The sequence below is a fragment of the Scomber japonicus genome, chromosome 11 (genome assembly GCF_027409825.1).
Source record: "Scomber japonicus isolate fScoJap1 chromosome 11, fScoJap1.pri, whole genome shotgun sequence".
Lineage (NCBI taxonomy): Eukaryota > Metazoa > Chordata > Actinopteri > Scombriformes > Scombridae > Scomber > Scomber japonicus.
In genome coordinates, this window is record NC_070588.1 from 17760702 (window position 1) to 17776753 (window position 16052).

At 40.6% G+C, this 16052-nt stretch overlaps 1 protein-coding gene and 1 long non-coding RNA gene across 3 annotated transcripts in view; one reads left to right on the forward strand and one right to left on the reverse strand.

Moving 5' to 3' along the window:
* Positions 1 to 434: 434 nt before the first annotated feature.
* Positions 435 to 16052, reverse strand: part of fmnl2a (formin-like 2a) — a 52214-nt gene continuing 36596 nt past the window's right edge. The window contains exons 10-27 of one of the 2 annotated variants that reach the window (XM_053328744.1): positions 14732 to 14806; positions 13548 to 13658; positions 13192 to 13341; positions 12672 to 12773; positions 11940 to 12258; positions 11630 to 11815; positions 9331 to 9455; positions 9039 to 9241; positions 8662 to 8896; positions 8508 to 8576; positions 8335 to 8415; positions 8121 to 8250; positions 7801 to 7964; positions 7620 to 7721; positions 7046 to 7141; positions 6379 to 6502; positions 4551 to 4670; positions 2340 to 2453 (exon numbers count right to left, since the gene is read on the reverse strand). In XM_053328744.1, the coding sequence (XP_053184719.1) occupies positions 4579 to 4670; positions 6379 to 6502; positions 7046 to 7141; positions 7620 to 7721; positions 7801 to 7964; positions 8121 to 8250; positions 8335 to 8415; positions 8508 to 8576; positions 8662 to 8896; positions 9039 to 9241; positions 9331 to 9455; positions 11630 to 11815; positions 11940 to 12258; positions 12672 to 12773; positions 13192 to 13341; positions 13548 to 13658; positions 14732 to 14806 (2364 nt within the window). In that variant the 3' untranslated portion in view covers positions 2340 to 2453; positions 4551 to 4578. Of the gene's footprint in view, positions 2454 to 4550; positions 4671 to 6378; positions 6503 to 7045; positions 7142 to 7619; positions 7722 to 7800; positions 7965 to 8120; positions 8251 to 8334; positions 8416 to 8507; positions 8577 to 8661; positions 8897 to 9038; positions 9242 to 9330; positions 9456 to 11629; positions 11816 to 11939; positions 12259 to 12671; positions 12774 to 13191; positions 13342 to 13547; positions 13659 to 14731; positions 14807 to 16052 lie in introns of both variants that reach the window. The other variant, XM_053328743.1, reaches the window with a different exon arrangement.
* LOC128368036 (uncharacterized) lies at positions 2335 to 3400 on the forward strand. Its single transcript, XR_008321946.1, has 2 exons — positions 2335 to 2456; positions 2929 to 3400. It is a non-coding gene; the product is annotated as an uncharacterized LOC128368036 (long non-coding RNA).

Below are 16052 nucleotides of genomic sequence, written 5' to 3' on the forward strand. Positions count from 1 at the left end.
TGCAAAATGTCATCCATAAATAAATAAATGTAGACATAAATAATACATATATAAATAAATGTAGAAATAGATACATAAATGTATAAATAAATGTAAAATTAGCCTTTTTCACAACAAAAAAAATGTGCTTATGTATTTATATATTTATGTGTATTTATTTGTCATTTGTCTTTCATACTTTTAGACTGCATCTGTAGCAAGCTGGTATACGTTTTAGCTAAGGGTACCTAATAAACTTTAAGTACAGTTCATAAAACTTAAATGTAGAAAGCTTATTTATCTATCCAAAGAGCTAATATACAGTACTCGAGATATGTTTTTATGTCAAATACAGAATGTCTTGCTGCAGTGATGCTTTTGCCCAGCTATAACCTTAATGTATTATTCATTACACCAGAAAATCAGACCAAACAAATTGTCACTCATTGTAAACAATTTTATATCCAATGTAAATAGTTTATTTTTTGATCATATTCATTGAAAATCTCATATCACCTAATTTAAAAAGCTTGTTATTTTGTAGTAAGCACAAACTGCCTAAAATACAGTTCTGATGAAGATCGAAAAAAAAAAAAAAAACATGCCAGTATTATCCAGAGTTAGAGAAATGACACTATTACAGACAGTGAAGCTGAGAGAAAATGAGATGGATGGGAGCACATGCTTCAGTGGAGATAATTACAGATGGGTGTATCACTAAGCAACAAAACCAGCTTGTCACAGGTAAACTAACTGATACTAGCGTGTATGATTAAGAGTCTAAACAGGACATAACCAGAGAAAGTTTAAATGTACCAACACTTCAGATTCAGAACTTGTTGCATGCTTTTGCAGCTGGCTTTGATACACCTGTGACACACCCGCTGGCAAATTCAATGATCCGGTGAGTTCTGCTTGACTGCAAGACATTATGACCTAACACACTACTGTAGATTCTGGCTGCATTTGGCTTAATTAAATATACAAAAAAAAAAAGGAAACAAAAACTATAAGTTAAAATAACATTCAAGTTGTATAGCACAAGGCAATGAAAACTTTGTTTAAACAATATGTACAATATTAACCATCTGGTAATGTGAATTAAGTAAAAAAAAAAAAAAAAAAAACATGGTTTGTAGCAAAATATCTGTACAGTTAGGAAACTTTTTTGTGTGTTGTGTACTTTCTTTTGCCATGTTTTTTTAAAATAACTGTGCTGTAAAAACCATGGAGACCCATTAGATGAAGCTTTATGGAATCTTTTTCAGTGGTTAAATACTATACATTAAAATTACAGTTAAATGCGCAGACGCAGTAGCCGGGAAAATGATTAACCTGTAAATAGTTTACAGAGATAAAAATGCTAACGTATATTTCCAGTTTTGAACATGAAGATCATCCAGTAAGGTTCAGTATCTTTCTTTACACGCTCTGCACGTGGCAGAAAATGTACTTTAGGTCATTTACAGGCTTGACTTGTTCCCAGAAACTGGACAGTTGCTGTGTTGCAACAGAAATGCAACATTTTAAATGGAAATAATTGTTTTGTGTAAGCATGCACCCGACTATGGATTAAGAGCTACAAAATCAGGTGTGACCCTTTAACTGTAGCAACAAATGATGCAAAAGAAGGAAGTATGCACCAGTTTGAAGAGGCCTCATATATACAATTCACATTAGCACGGTCTTTTGTTGAAAATCTTTTTCATTCGTTCTTCATCCTCCCTATACTCGCTTTAGTACAAATATAGAATTTTAATCACTTTCTGATCGCTTTCTTCATGCCTGATCATCAGCCCTTTTAGTCAAAATGGAGGAACCTCATGAGATGTGAAAACTGATATAGTATAGTATTGTGGAATGGAAATGAGTACTGGAATGTACCAAAGATACAACAGATCATTAACAACACCAATGATGTAATGTTTGTAACAGCTATGGGGAACATGTCCCATACATTCTACATCCTGTCTCCGAGGAAGAGCATCTCTTCGCGTGGCTTCTTAAGGCCACTGCATGTCCAGTTTTACACATCTTTAAGATTAAAGCCAGCTCAAGTTGTATTGCTTGAAGTGGGGATATAAAAAAACAAAATAAGTTCAGGCACTTTGCTTGTCTAAGGTTACTTATTTAACCTTTCAGACTCTTTAAATTCGGTCCCACACATGTCCCGATCCTTCATAATGAAAAGCTGCTGCTACTATACCACAGATATGGAATAACGTGTATATATACACACACTACATCCATCTTTCACTTATCATCCTTCACTCGTCTTCCAACCTTCTGTTTCTCTCTCTCTCTTGTTGCTACACATCCTCACTACCCCACCCCCCCTCCCCGAGCACATGCACTGTTCCCTCATCACATGACCACTTCGCCGTTGTTCACCGGCCGCAGGTTTTGATCATCAAAGCGTCTCCTGACACTCCTCCGCACAGCGTCTGCTCGCCTGTAAGGCTGATTCCTCAAATCTGGTAGGGAAGAAGGGGTTGGGTGGGGTGACGAGGGAGGAGGAGTGGGGAGGGTGAATAAAAGAGCTGTCAGTCATCTTGTCAAGGCATTTTTGATGAGTCCACATGCTCAGAGTGCTGGCAGCCTGTCTTTCAAAGCAGCATGAATTCTACACAGAAAAAAAAAGCCCTCCAGGTCAGCTGTCTCTGGGTATTACGACTGAGACAGGCCACGGGGGTCTGAAGTGTATGCCAGAATCTAGAAAACATAAGATGTATCTTGTAAAACAACAATACATCCACCCCATTAAAAGTGATCTAATGCCACAAGTGAAGAAACTACTATAATGAGTCTTTTTTTAAATCACTAGACATCCAAACATACTGTTAGGAGGAATAATGAGGAGAAAACTGGGACAGGTAGGTCAAACTGTAGATGACAGTGAAAAAAAAAAAAAAAAAAGAGGGAGGGAGGTAATAAAGAGATGCTTGCCAGGTTTGGGACACATCCACCACTACAGGGGTGCTACTGGAGGAGTTCCTTACCCTCGAGTAGACATTGGGAAATTTAGTAATATTATTCTTCTTTAGGGCTAGATGAAGAGAAGACAAAATGAAGGTTAAAAAATGGAGAAAGGGGAGATTGATCAGAGCATGTCAGCCCAACATTTCACAGTGGCTTTGCACAGAGAGCGCTGCGCGAGCAAAGCAGAGTGACGGCAGGCTGCATGGGGAAAGGCCTTCACCGGGCAAGGGCGAGAGAGGTGACAGAGCTGGAGGATGTTAACTAGTTCGACTGGCAGGGAGAAGAGGATGGAGGGGATGGAGTGAAGGATCAAAGCTTCTTTTTTTTTTTTTGCTTTTTTCTGTTTCTAAACTCAAGCTGCTTTGCAGAGTGGCTACCAGCAGGACAGAAGAAGAACATCCAAATCCCAGTACAAAATAAAATAGAATAAATAAGAAAAAAATATATGGTTCCAGGACACAGCAGGGTTAAGTTCAACAGCATCTAGACCAAAAACCAACCAAAGCATGCATGCAGCCAGGGAGGCACTGACCACCAATGAATTAACTGTAGCCAAACAGATTTCTACTCAGTGAAACCACCTGGCTGCATGTTAGTAGCAAATGCAAATATTGGAGGCACCGAAACATCAAAGACTGTATGTTTCTATACGTCATGCAGCATGTTAGTGAGCCTGCCAAACCACCGACAAACATTCGACAGAGAGGTGACCTGTCAGTGGGCGGCAGGGCTAACTGGAAGAGCAGGGAGGCATTATGGGAAAGTGGCAGGGATGAAGCAATCAGCATGCAAGAAGCTGTATCAACAGCACAAGTGATGATTTGTCATAATGAACACATAAACATTCATTAACAAAAATTACACATCGATTGAAACACACAAAAAGCAAAGTTATAATGCCACAGACTCTTACGTAATCATGAAGTTAGTCAAACCTGCCATATAAACAGCTGGAATGAACAAAATGATGATGATTGAAGTTTGTATATATACACACTACTGTATATTACAACATCTTTGATGGCACTGACCACACTAGATCATTAAATGAGTATCTTATCCGAAATATTCCATGCAGGGTTCGGTGCTTGGTTTCAATCTATGACCACTAGGTGGCAGCTTGTAGCTTTACATGTGAGCTCCATTACTCGGTGTGAAAAAGTATGGTCTACACTGATTTCCTGTCAGTACAGATAAGAGTGTAAGAGTGACCTTGGAGACTGTTCCCTCTGTGACATTATGGTTTGCCATGGCTGAAAAATTATATAAATAAAAATATAAATGAGGGGTGTCACACTTTCATGCAGGTGGGTAGAGAAAAACCGTTAAACCCCAAACACCTAGTCATGCTCAGGAGGGAAAAGACATGTGAATGCACACACACACACACACACACACACACACACACATATACACTCAGGCATTTGTGTCTCCAAAAACCACAAGATTGGGCACCATAGTGTACATGCACAGGTCCGAAAGTGTGAGAGGTGAATGTGACGGTTAAAGAGGAGTGTGAAGAGGCATGCGAAGGTCGTGTGAGGAAGAAGAAGAAGGAGGAGAGAAGTAAAAGAACGTCGTGTTCCAGCAACCTTTGAGAAGAGAGACAGTTCTATAAGCTTAGTAATGGTACTCCTCATTGAGGGCGGGCTCGCAGAAGAACCGAGAGCCACGCTTGGCTGTGCGGGCGGTAAAGGGCACGGTCTTCAGCACTGCATTGAGAACAACAAGGACAACAGCCAAGACATGACAAACACAATATAAGAAAAGCAGACTGCTACAGAGGTTTAGCAATGGTTAGCACTAAGCAAATACCCGACAACAGCATCAAAGGGACCCAAAAGGTCATAAAGAGTGTTTGCGAGTTAATTGTAGCAGTTAATGCTCTACTGAAAGGCTTGGTAGGCAGCTAACATATTAAAACTTGCCTTTTCTGACTTAAATGTTAGAATCTAACAGTATTTTACCGTTACAGGGTCAATGACTTTCTTATTCCTGTGGCCAGTGGAGGACTATACTAGGATCCTTTACATAAGTAACATTAGCAAAACCTCAATGCAGAAATTTCAAGGAAACATTCTGTATCACAATCTTACTAAGAAAAAGTATAGAAGTATCAAAAACATGAATTAAGCAGACAAATGACCATGTGAATGTTATATTATTATATAGTACATTGTTCTACTGATACATTAATATGCAAGCACCATTTTGTAGTTTTAACTGCTATATACTGTTTGGGTTGTTTTAACAAGGCGTTTTGTCAGCTCATTAAAACCTTATTTTGGAGACCATGTTGTAATGCTGTCTCTACAGGTTTCTCTGGAAAGTCAATCAGACAGCTGCAACTGGTTCAGCAAGCTGCTGCTCAAGTCCTTATTAAGACCTGGACAGCGCATCACATCAGTGCAGTTTTCAAATCTTTCTGGCTTCCTGTTTGTCAAAGAACCAATTTAAATATACATTGGTTTATAATTCATTGACAGACCTTTCATGTCTCCTGGGACAGAGTCAAAACGAAACACAGAGCATTCAGTTTTTATGCTCCACATATCTGGAACAAACTACAGCTCCCAGTTCTTTTAAATCAAGACTTTCAAGACTTCTGACTGCCACTGCCTTTCATTATTTTATAAATTGAATTTGGGACAATATCTCACCTTGCACTGTTTATTCTCCTTTTTCTTTTCTTTTTTTCAGTTTCATTCTATTGACAATATTTGATCTGCTATTTTTATTTTACCTCTGCTTAAATCTTTCATGTGTGCTTCTTTATATTGCCTTCTTTAATTGCACTGTAAGTTTTATGTGGAGCACTTTGAATTGTCTTGTTGAAGGGCGCTGTGCAAATAAACTTGCCAAGTCTTGTAGAGTAACTGCTAACTATTAGTGTCAGATAAATGTAGGGGAGTGAAAAGTGGAGTATTTCCCTCTGGTATGTAGTTGAGTACAAGTATGAACTGTATTTTAGTACTTGAGTAATATACGTAGTTATGTTCCACCACTGGCCATGGCAAGTTTCAGTAAACAGAATATGTATTTATTCCCTTCTTAATGATTCATCTTCTAGGAGCTAGTCTCAACCTGGTCTTGTCTATGTACAGATGTGTTACAAAGCAATGACAGAGCAGATAAGATAAGCAATCATTTTCACACACATTTGAGGGGACTCAGAATGTTGCTGGATTAGCTGGACTGTCAGTTCATGTTTGCATTTGTTAGGTAAAGCCTTTTTTTCTCAAACATTTGACAGTTGATCTTTTTTTTTTTTTTTTAAAGCCAGAGTCATTGTGTTAGTTGGTTTAGAATCCCTTTGTTAAAGACTGAATGTGTAGCAACAGGAGAGGAGCTTCATGCAGAGCGCCCTGTATGTACGTGTGTGTGTGTGTGTGTGTGTGCTTGTAGCCCAGGTGAGGTTACCCGTGATGATGTCCTCAATCGCTCCATCTTTGCCTTCGTAGACATGGCGGCTGTCTTTCACCTGTTTCCTCCTGAGCTCCTGGATCAGCTCTTGCTGCTGCCGCTTGTTCTTATGAGATGGAGACTGGAGAGCGCGCGCACACACACACACACACACACACACACACACACACACACACACACACACACACACACACACACACACACACACACACACACACACACACACACACAGATACATCACTTGACATAAATTAACAAGTATAATAAGTAATAATATAAGTATAATCTACACAGCATTCTCCCACCCGTTCTTTTAGATGCTTTCACACAGCGGTTTCAAACTCTAACTTTTTGTGCGTGTGTGTTAATTAAACCATTTAAGAAGTATAATCTCGCTGATCCTGAGCTGATGCGATGTGGCTCAGCAGGGTGTCAGACTGTAGAACCAGATATAACTATTACCAGCGGGCAGTCGGCGCTCCACTAATCCTGTGATCAGGAGTCTGGAGGTGGGGGCGTGGGGGGGGGGTGGAAGGGGTGGAGCCGGCTTACCTACTGGTTTTCGTGATCAACTGTAACCTCCTGCCCTAGAAAGCAAAGGCAGGGTAGGGAGGGGGAAGGTAAGGAGAAGAGGAGGGAAGCTAAGAAAAGAAGGATGACTCACCTTCTGGTCTTGCTCCATCATGGCCTCCTGCTCTAGAAGTTTCTCCATCATAATCTGCTCCTGTCTCTTTTTTTGCTCGTTGTCCTCTTCCGCTTGCTAAAGAGATTACATACACGCACATGTCATGCACACAGTGACTGAACTTTAAATACATTGAACAGTTTCCTTAGTGTGCTGTGAAAGCTGAGATTCTCTTTCAGTACCATGAAATGTGATAAGTGAAGCATCATGAATGAAGTTTGAGTAGTTAAAGAAAAAAGATTGTAACTAAACAGAGTAGACACAACATGTACAGTTATTAATGAAAACTGCCCTGAGTAAAATATAGAGTAGCAAAAGTAAAAACATCTCTGTGATTTTAGGTATCACAGTGTAGTATTTGCTGCATGTTTTACACTTTTGTTTCACTTTAAATCTAAATTTGGTGGAGACTATAACATTGCAGTGTAATGACAACACCAGAGGGCATAGTTTTTGTTTCCCCCGCTCTAACCCTCCCCAAATGCTGTGGTGACATAAGCCAGGTAGTGTGTTTATGTATGATTGTGTGTGAGAGATGATTAACCAAGCTCACCCTGTAAGCCTTAACAAAACGAACAAACACTGGGAAGAAGACAGACGGCGGCGTGGTTTTGGAATTCTCCCCGAAGAACTTCACTGCCTCATCGAAAGCATCCTAATGAAAGACAGAAAGTAGGTTTACGTATAGAACAGGGCCATTAGATTGATAGAAATACAAGGAATGCTCATGTCACCTGTGCAATCTTGGCATCGTCCTGCAGCTTTTTCAGCTTGCTCTCGTTGTGCGTGATGAAGTCTTTCAGCATGGTGTTGTGGCCGTGCATGCTATATTCTCTTTTAGTCAGCTCCATGCCTCTCTGCAGCTCCTTGACGTCCAGCAGGACATTCTCCAGCGACACTGTGAACATGAGCAGACGCGTGAAAAGACGATTTACAAGAAAAAGCATCTGCAAGTACAACCAATGTGCAAGAATCTGTCTCTGTGGTACTGATGGAAACAGGATCTCACGTGTCTGTTAACTTGCAAACAAACACAACCGCACTGACGTCTCACCTGCTGCAGCTTTCTCCACATAGTGCAGCTCATTGTAGAAGAAAGACACTTGTGTGTATTTCTCCTTTACCACATTGGCTATGTAGTGTAACAGCGTTATCTTGCGGTCCGTCGACTTGGTATCAAGTAGCTGTAAAGGAATTTAAAAGAGAAATCAGATGTGCAATGAAGAAAAAAGCAGAGCGACTTTATAAGGTGGACAGAAACAACGTACCAAATCTAAACTTTGCAGCTTGAATCCGTATACAGCTCCTCTCTTACTGCTGTTCATGTAGTTTCCAAGAGCCAAAATAATCTGCAGAGCAGGAATAAGCAACAATGTGAGAAAAGAATCCCACACATTCATTCAACATTACATACCAGTCCAGACACAAATAATTCACTTACCTCTAGAATTTTCTTTAGTTTCTGTGATGATTTGATGGACACAGAGGCTGCGATGACTGCATGGAGTTGCTGAGGGGAAACAAATAGGATGAATTCAGTACTGAAATGTCTGTGTCATTTAACTGGAGATTTTGTGTGGGGTCCTAGTTCTCACCGGTGTCAGCATCTGCACGCTCTCGCAGAAGTTGCCGATGAAGGCCATGATGGTCATTTTCTGCATGAGCCGCTCAATCTTACTAAACTGCATCATGAAGCGGTCCTCGTCTGTCAGGCTTTCCAGTGGTTTCCGCTCCTTTTCAAACTGACGGAGGACTTTAATCTCGTTCTCTGTGGGCTGGAAGCGCATCAGACACTCTACGAAGTCTACTGGCAGAGTCCGCAGGTCGAAGCTGAAAGAGAGCAGAGACACAGCAGCACATTAAAGCACAGAGCACAGAGACCATTTGATAACATACTCACACAAATGAAACATGTGTGCAGCATCATATTACTTAATCAGGAACAGTACAGCAGTATTCTGAACTTGCTTACATCTGAATGGCCTTGCAGATCTCCTCCGGTGTCTTGCCCACTTTCCTCAGTGTGATGGCCAGGTTCTTCGCTCTGTTGGAGTCCAGCAGCGTCACCTTGTTGGGTCCCTTCTGGATGACCTTCTGCTTGCTCATAGTGAGGTCAATCGGTTGGCCCTGAGCTTTCGTCTTAAACATTTCCTCAAATTCATCCACATTCAGGTCCTGACAAACAAGCAGTTAATGTGTTGTTATCACAGCTGAAAAAGGAGAGGAGTAATTGTTGTAATTGCTAACCGAGAGAAGATTCTTACCTCTAGTATCCGCTCATCATCGATCTCATTGAAGACAGTCCCGTTGATCTGATTGGGTTTCAGGGCTACCCAGTTAAAGACGGGCATACGGAACTTTGTCTTGATGGGTTTCTTGATCTTAACAGCTAGACAGGACAAACAGGAGTTAATATAGTGTTCATGTCTTTTGTCAGAGTACACACAGTTACATTCTCACATGCGCAGGGAGACTGGTGAAAGGGTGGACGGGTATCTCGAAATGGTGACACACATTATTCATCTGTCTCATCTATAAAAATATACAATCCAACTTCCATTTGATTTGATTGAAATTCTGATTTAACTGAATGCTTCTTTTTCCCATATTGTTTTTTTTTTAAATGTAACATTTCTTTACACTTTTTTCATGCAGAGTGATGCCTCTGAGCCTCTGGTGGGCAGGGAAATAAGGTCAGAGGATACAGTAAATGATACATAATGCTGAGGATTTCCTGCCTGGCCTGAAGACGGGAGAGATTACAGCTATTTGTGGATACCTTAATGTCGAGGTGGCCCCCTACTTTGCCACAGTAATACATAAGTGTCCTCAGAGACAGAAAGATAAGGCAAACAGCATTCCAGCTCTTCACACTGACTATCACTTTCTGTCATCTGCGTGCCACAGCAGGTCATTGTGTCTTAGCATGCAACCAACACCATGAGATGTGGTGATACTTAATTCATACAAACACACACACATACAGAACCACAATGCTACATCAAGGTGTGATGGTAAAACCATGCAGGATTTTGAAATGTGGTATTTTCTTTGTTGATTCAAATTATTTCATGTTTTCACAGCAAGTCTTACTTTGAGAGTGATAAAAGCACATGTTTCGGACCTGCGAGTTGTATACATCTTGTCAAACCCATGTTAGATCATTAGAAATAAATAAAAAGAGGAAATATATTTGAGAAATGTTGATTTTTCTTTTTTTTTTTGCTTCTGAAAATACCATTTTCAAAACTTGTGGGAAAGGAAAGGAAAAACTGGGGAAGACAAAACACCAAACATGACAAGCAGAACCTACAGAAAAGTTTGATGGGTCCCTCTGGTTGGCAGAAAAAGAAACAATTCAAAGATAAATCATTAAGAAACTGGCAGAGTTAGTGAGAAAGCTTAAACATGCACATCTCAAACACACAGAGTAAAGGATCTGTACTTTCCCAATAACACTCATACAGGCGTCTATAGTTTATATATATATAATTTCTAATGTTTTCCTGCTTTCCATTCGCTGCAGCTTTAATCATTATACTTAACATGTACTCACATCCCCAGGAATATGTATAGCCACATGCTGCTACAGTACAGGCTGACAGTTACAGTAACAGAGAGGAGCAGAAGTAGGTCTGACCAGAGGTTTGATTGTCCCTGAGAGTTTCAGTAATGTTTAAGAACAGCTCAAAAAACCTGAATTAAATGGTTTACAAGCCTGTCCTCAAACAACAGTCAGGTAACTAAATGAACACTGGCACATGTTTTTTTTGCTGTTCGTACCAAGCAATTGTTGGGGTGGCTGCAGCTCAAGAAGTAGAGCAGATCGTCCAGAATCAGTGCTTCGAGTGATCGGAAGACTAGAAAGGCACCATGTAAATGCAGCTCATTTACCATTTAGAAGTTTGAGCGATGGCTGTTTTAATTGTGAAATCACTTCTGATATTGTTTAAATGTACATAAAATGACAGCTTTTAGTAGAATTTATAGTTAGGTTTAGTCCCTGAAAGTGGTTTGACATCAATTTTATACACTACCTGAAAAAACATACAAATACATATAGCTACTGGCCAACTTAATGCTATACATGTGTTGCAGGTGCTTCACCATTAAAGTCTTCCTGCTGCTTCAAGTGACTGGAAAGCTTTTACTGTGTTGAGTATTTAACATTAACTTCATAGTGGAGGAAAGTAGGCGGAATACAGCTGTATGTCCTTACAGCTCCAACAAAGCAAACACAACTGCAGCAGGAGCTACAGGTGTTTTATTAATCACGTCATTCAGAAACTGCAGCCCTTTACAATGTTTTTATTGTGGAAATGAATACTTTAATAATCCTGTTACTGTGAAGCAGTAACAGTATCAAAGGTGTATTATTAATGTTCCTAATACAGTGTTTCCAGTAAAAGTACCAAAATCCTGCCAATTATTTAAAAATCTGCTTAAGAAGCTGTTTTGTTCATTAAAGTATAATTTTTCACTGCATATCACATTACTCTCATTTTCATACATTTACACAAACCTGCTTGTACGTGTCTACTTTTTCCAGTTCAATGACCTTACCTGCTAACCCAGAGTTCATGATGACTGTGGGGGTCCCGCAGCCTGGCAGTGGGGGGGCTACAGGAGGCGGCGGAGGGGGCAGAGGGACTGACATCTCTGGTCCTGGGGGTGGGGGTGGAGGTGGAGGTGGTGGAGGTGGGGGAGGTGCTGCTGCTGCTGGACTAATTGATGATGGACCATTTGGCACTGGAAGGGAGGGGGGTCAAATTACACATTTTTTAAAAATGTATATATTTTGTCCTGTCTCTTCTTCCTCTATTTCATGATTTACAGTTTATGTGTGAATAAATGTAACTAATATTAAACCTACGTGTGCTGTTCTCTGGCAGTGGAGGGGGTGGAGGTGGTGGTGGCTGAGTGGATGTGCCCACTCCACTTCCCACATGGTTTGGACTGACAGATGCGCCGTTTCCTCCTATTATGGCGCCACGCAAACCCTCCCCTCCCGAGGGTGGTGAGGGCAGGATGGAGATGTCTCCATCTCCCTTCTTTTGGATCTTGATGGTTCCCTGTTTCTCCAACTCATGGATTTTCTTCTCTAAATTACACTGCCGCTGAATGGCCTCATCCTTCTCTTTCAATTTCTGCCGCAGTGTGTGCACTTGTGAGTTGGTATCTTTGTAGACTTCCTGTGTGTGAGGGGGGGAGACAGAAACAGAGGAAGTTAGGATTGTAGAATCAACAAATCTAAATAAATACTCATCTTACAAAGTCAGCATTTTTGGAAAAAGTACATGCTGACTGCTTTCTTCAAACACTTTTGATTATGTGGAATACTTATTGCCCTTACTACAGCTATATGGTTAAACTACTGCTTATAAAATGGATGCACAGTAAATCTAATACTGCATGTGGAAGCATAGGTACCGTGTAAATAACCATATTTTATTAAATTCCATTCTTTTTATCAGTGACTGCCAAAAAGAAAAACTCAAGGATATAAAAATATTATCTAAAAGAAAACTATTTAGTTTAATTGTATTGTGTACTGTGAGCATTTGTCTTTAACCACATAAAAAAGGTTGAATATTCAGAGTCTGACCCTGATGGATTCGAGATCCTTGTTCCTTTGCATCAGCTGCTTCTCCAGCTCCACGATCTTGGACATGGCCTCATTCTCTGTGTCCTGCAGCTTCTCTGTCATCTATGAGAACAATGGCCAGGAGGAAAAGGTCACACAGAGATATGAACTCATTGCAATGACAAGATCCAACTCAGTATGTCAAATGGATCTGTCAAGACATGCAGCAGGACAGTATGCCAGCCATTTAACATACTGAATATATTTGACTTTAAACGCATCATTAAGACTTGAAAGTTACAAAAAGTGTGTGCGTGTCCATATATAATAAGGTTAAATGAAAGCATGAGACCAAAGGAAATCCCAGGCTCAGAGGGCACTGTGTGACAGCAAACAGGCGTGACAGAGACTCAAACACACAGTCAACATCTTGACATCCTGGACACTCATGCGTAGCTGGATTGTAAGAGTAGACAACAGGGACTGAGGAGTCTGTTTTGTGTCATTTCAGAGAAAAGAATCAATGATTGAAGGCTCTTACATGTGACATGTTCTCCTCCAGCTCCTCCACGCGCTCCAGCGCTGCGTTTTTGGTCTCTGCATCCTCCAGGAGGGCTCCCACGTCAAACACATTGTCTAAGTAGGCCTGAATCTGAACTTGCAGCTTATCGCTCTCTGTATGTTTTAGTTTCTGGAAAAAAAGAGCAAAGGGGGAAGATATAAAGAGGCTGATTTTTTTCTGAAGTAATGGAAAAGCCATTATTGACTGCTTTTCTGTGGTTGCTGCCTCGGGAGGGCTGTAATGACATCCTATGCTCCGCTCTGAGCTGAATATTAAAGAGCGGGAGTGTTCTGTTTGTCTGTCCACTTTTCGTGCAGCATGAAGTCTCAACTCACGTCTAAGTAGTCATCCAGACACAGTTTGGTGAAGTCATATTGTAAATGAACTCTGAAGTTCATGTCCTCCACTGAGTGCACGACAATGTTGATGAACTGCATACATGCCACCTAGGGAAAAGAGACAGGAAAACACACGAGAATTGAGAATTAAAAACAGCACATAAAGTCAACTTCCTGACACAGGTTTGAGGTTTTTGTACAACTGATCATTATTTTTAACTAGTTTTATGCTTTGTGTTGCATCCTCATTATTGTGCTTGCTTGGCTGACAATCTGACAGATTAAAGGGATCTGAAAAAACAAATGAACAAATCAGCCAGTTCAACACCACTGGCTGCCTTGTGGGAGGTGTGCAGAAACTGATAAGGAAGGGATCTCCCCACAGTGTCTAATGTACACACACACACTTCTTCTCACCCTGATGCTGACTTAATGGACTTTCTGTAAGAAGCTCTGTTGTCTCTGTGTGACATGGCAGCTTTGACAATGTCTGTTTGCTCTTGGTGCTGCTGACCAAGGAGCTGACTAGTAACAGAAGTGCTATTCAAAGTCCTATTGAAGGCCTATTCAAATACAGCATCTGTTGGTTTTCTCACACACATACACACACACACACACACACACACACACACACACACACACACACACACAATAAATCACACCAAAAGACACTTAAGGGAGATACGCATACTGGATAAAACCATGTTGCCACTTTCTTTACAATGTCTCTTATTAACACCGCTAAGCCTGGAAATTACACACTTGACACAGTTTTCTTGCCTAGGGCCGCTCAAGTTTCATGTACTGCACAGCACATCTGTATTTTTTGCTGTGATGGGGAAAAAAAATAATTCATTTCATTGAGTTATTTTTGAATTTGGACAAAAAGAAGAACAAATATGTGTTCACAATACTCAAGATATCTGTATTTCCGACCACCTGAAAAAGATTATTCTTTTTTATTTATTATCTTAACCTTTTTAACCCATATGTTCCAGTTAATCTAAGTTGCTGCCTCTAAACTCTTAACAGCAGAGGAAAAGCCACATCATAAAACACTTCAGGCTTCTTCAGCTTAAAAAGTTCCACAAGCTCTCAGCAGTTTGGATGCTGGCTTTTTGATAGATTGCAGTACGATCAATAGTTATTAGGAGGGTGTATGTGTGTGTGTGTGAACGTACCATGAAGTCAATGTTGTTGTCCTCATTCTTGAAATACTCCATTAGTCTCTCAAACCGCTGTTCCTCCACACATACCTGCAAAACAAAAACACATCTCTCATTCAGGCAGATGTGCAGAAGAACTCACATCACTGATCAATCAATCAGTGATTTGCAAAAGTGACACCAACTCCTCATTATTTACACAAAGCATGAAATGTGCAGCCAAAGACAAAAAGATTCCTGATTTCAACTTTCATTTTTGACACATCTGTACACAATGGCACAACAGAAGCTCTCCCAGTGGGATCAAACATGCCAAGGTGTGTGTTGGGTTTTTCAAAACCATTATCTAATAGCCCCCACTAACCATTCCAGCTAAAAATGAAAAGTCAGTGACATTAGCAGCTTGCCAAAGCCTCAGAGAAAGAAAGCAGTTTTTAGAGTGATAATTACAATGATCATGAACTGCAGCTGAATGATTTCTCAGAGTATCATCTCAGTGCATCTGTGTTCAATACTGCTTGTGGTACAATTTTTACCACATGCACTGAAGTTTCTTGTCCTGCCAATGGAGCCTATTTGAACTAGATTTTGGGGTGGCAGAAAAAGAAAGAGACAGGGAGATAAAAAGAAAGAGCGAGTTGCTCTTTATTTCAGACAGTTCATCTGGAGGGCAATGAGGGAGATGGAGCATGATGGAGTTTAGAGAAGGAGGGGGCGGAAGAAACGGAGGTATCCAAAAACCTCTGTGCAAAGCCTCAAGTCTCAGTCTGCAACCCACTTCTGAGACAGGATATCAAAGTCGCTCAGCAAACTGGATCTAATGACACCATACTTCAAAGTGTCAATTTTAAATCAAAGGAATAAAACAACCAAAACCCACCACACATAAGAAATGTGAGCCACTCCTCAACATGCTTCCAGAAGCCGAAACCATCATGACCATTTCCCAACCTTCATCTCGTTAGATGTGTTACGCTCTCCCTAAGTTTTATCCTACCACTAATGCCAATGCCGCTGAGAGCAACACTTAATATTTCATTCAGGGGTGTAAATATTGCATTACCTGCAGTCTGCCCCTGTTTGTGGGTCGTATGCTACAAAATGGGGCTGTTGATGACACCCCCTCCATCATAAACCCTCCTCTCCTTTTAACCGGCAGCCTGAATACCTCATCCAGACAGTCAAGGGTCAGGCCAGGCTGTCTGTTATATCATTCTCTCTGCTATTCTGAGCTTTGATGTGTCTGCCAAATCCAGTTAACACACATGTAACTGTTTTATCTGGAGGTCAAGTGCGTCCTCCTGTGTTATGCAGCTATACCGGTCTGTAATCTGTT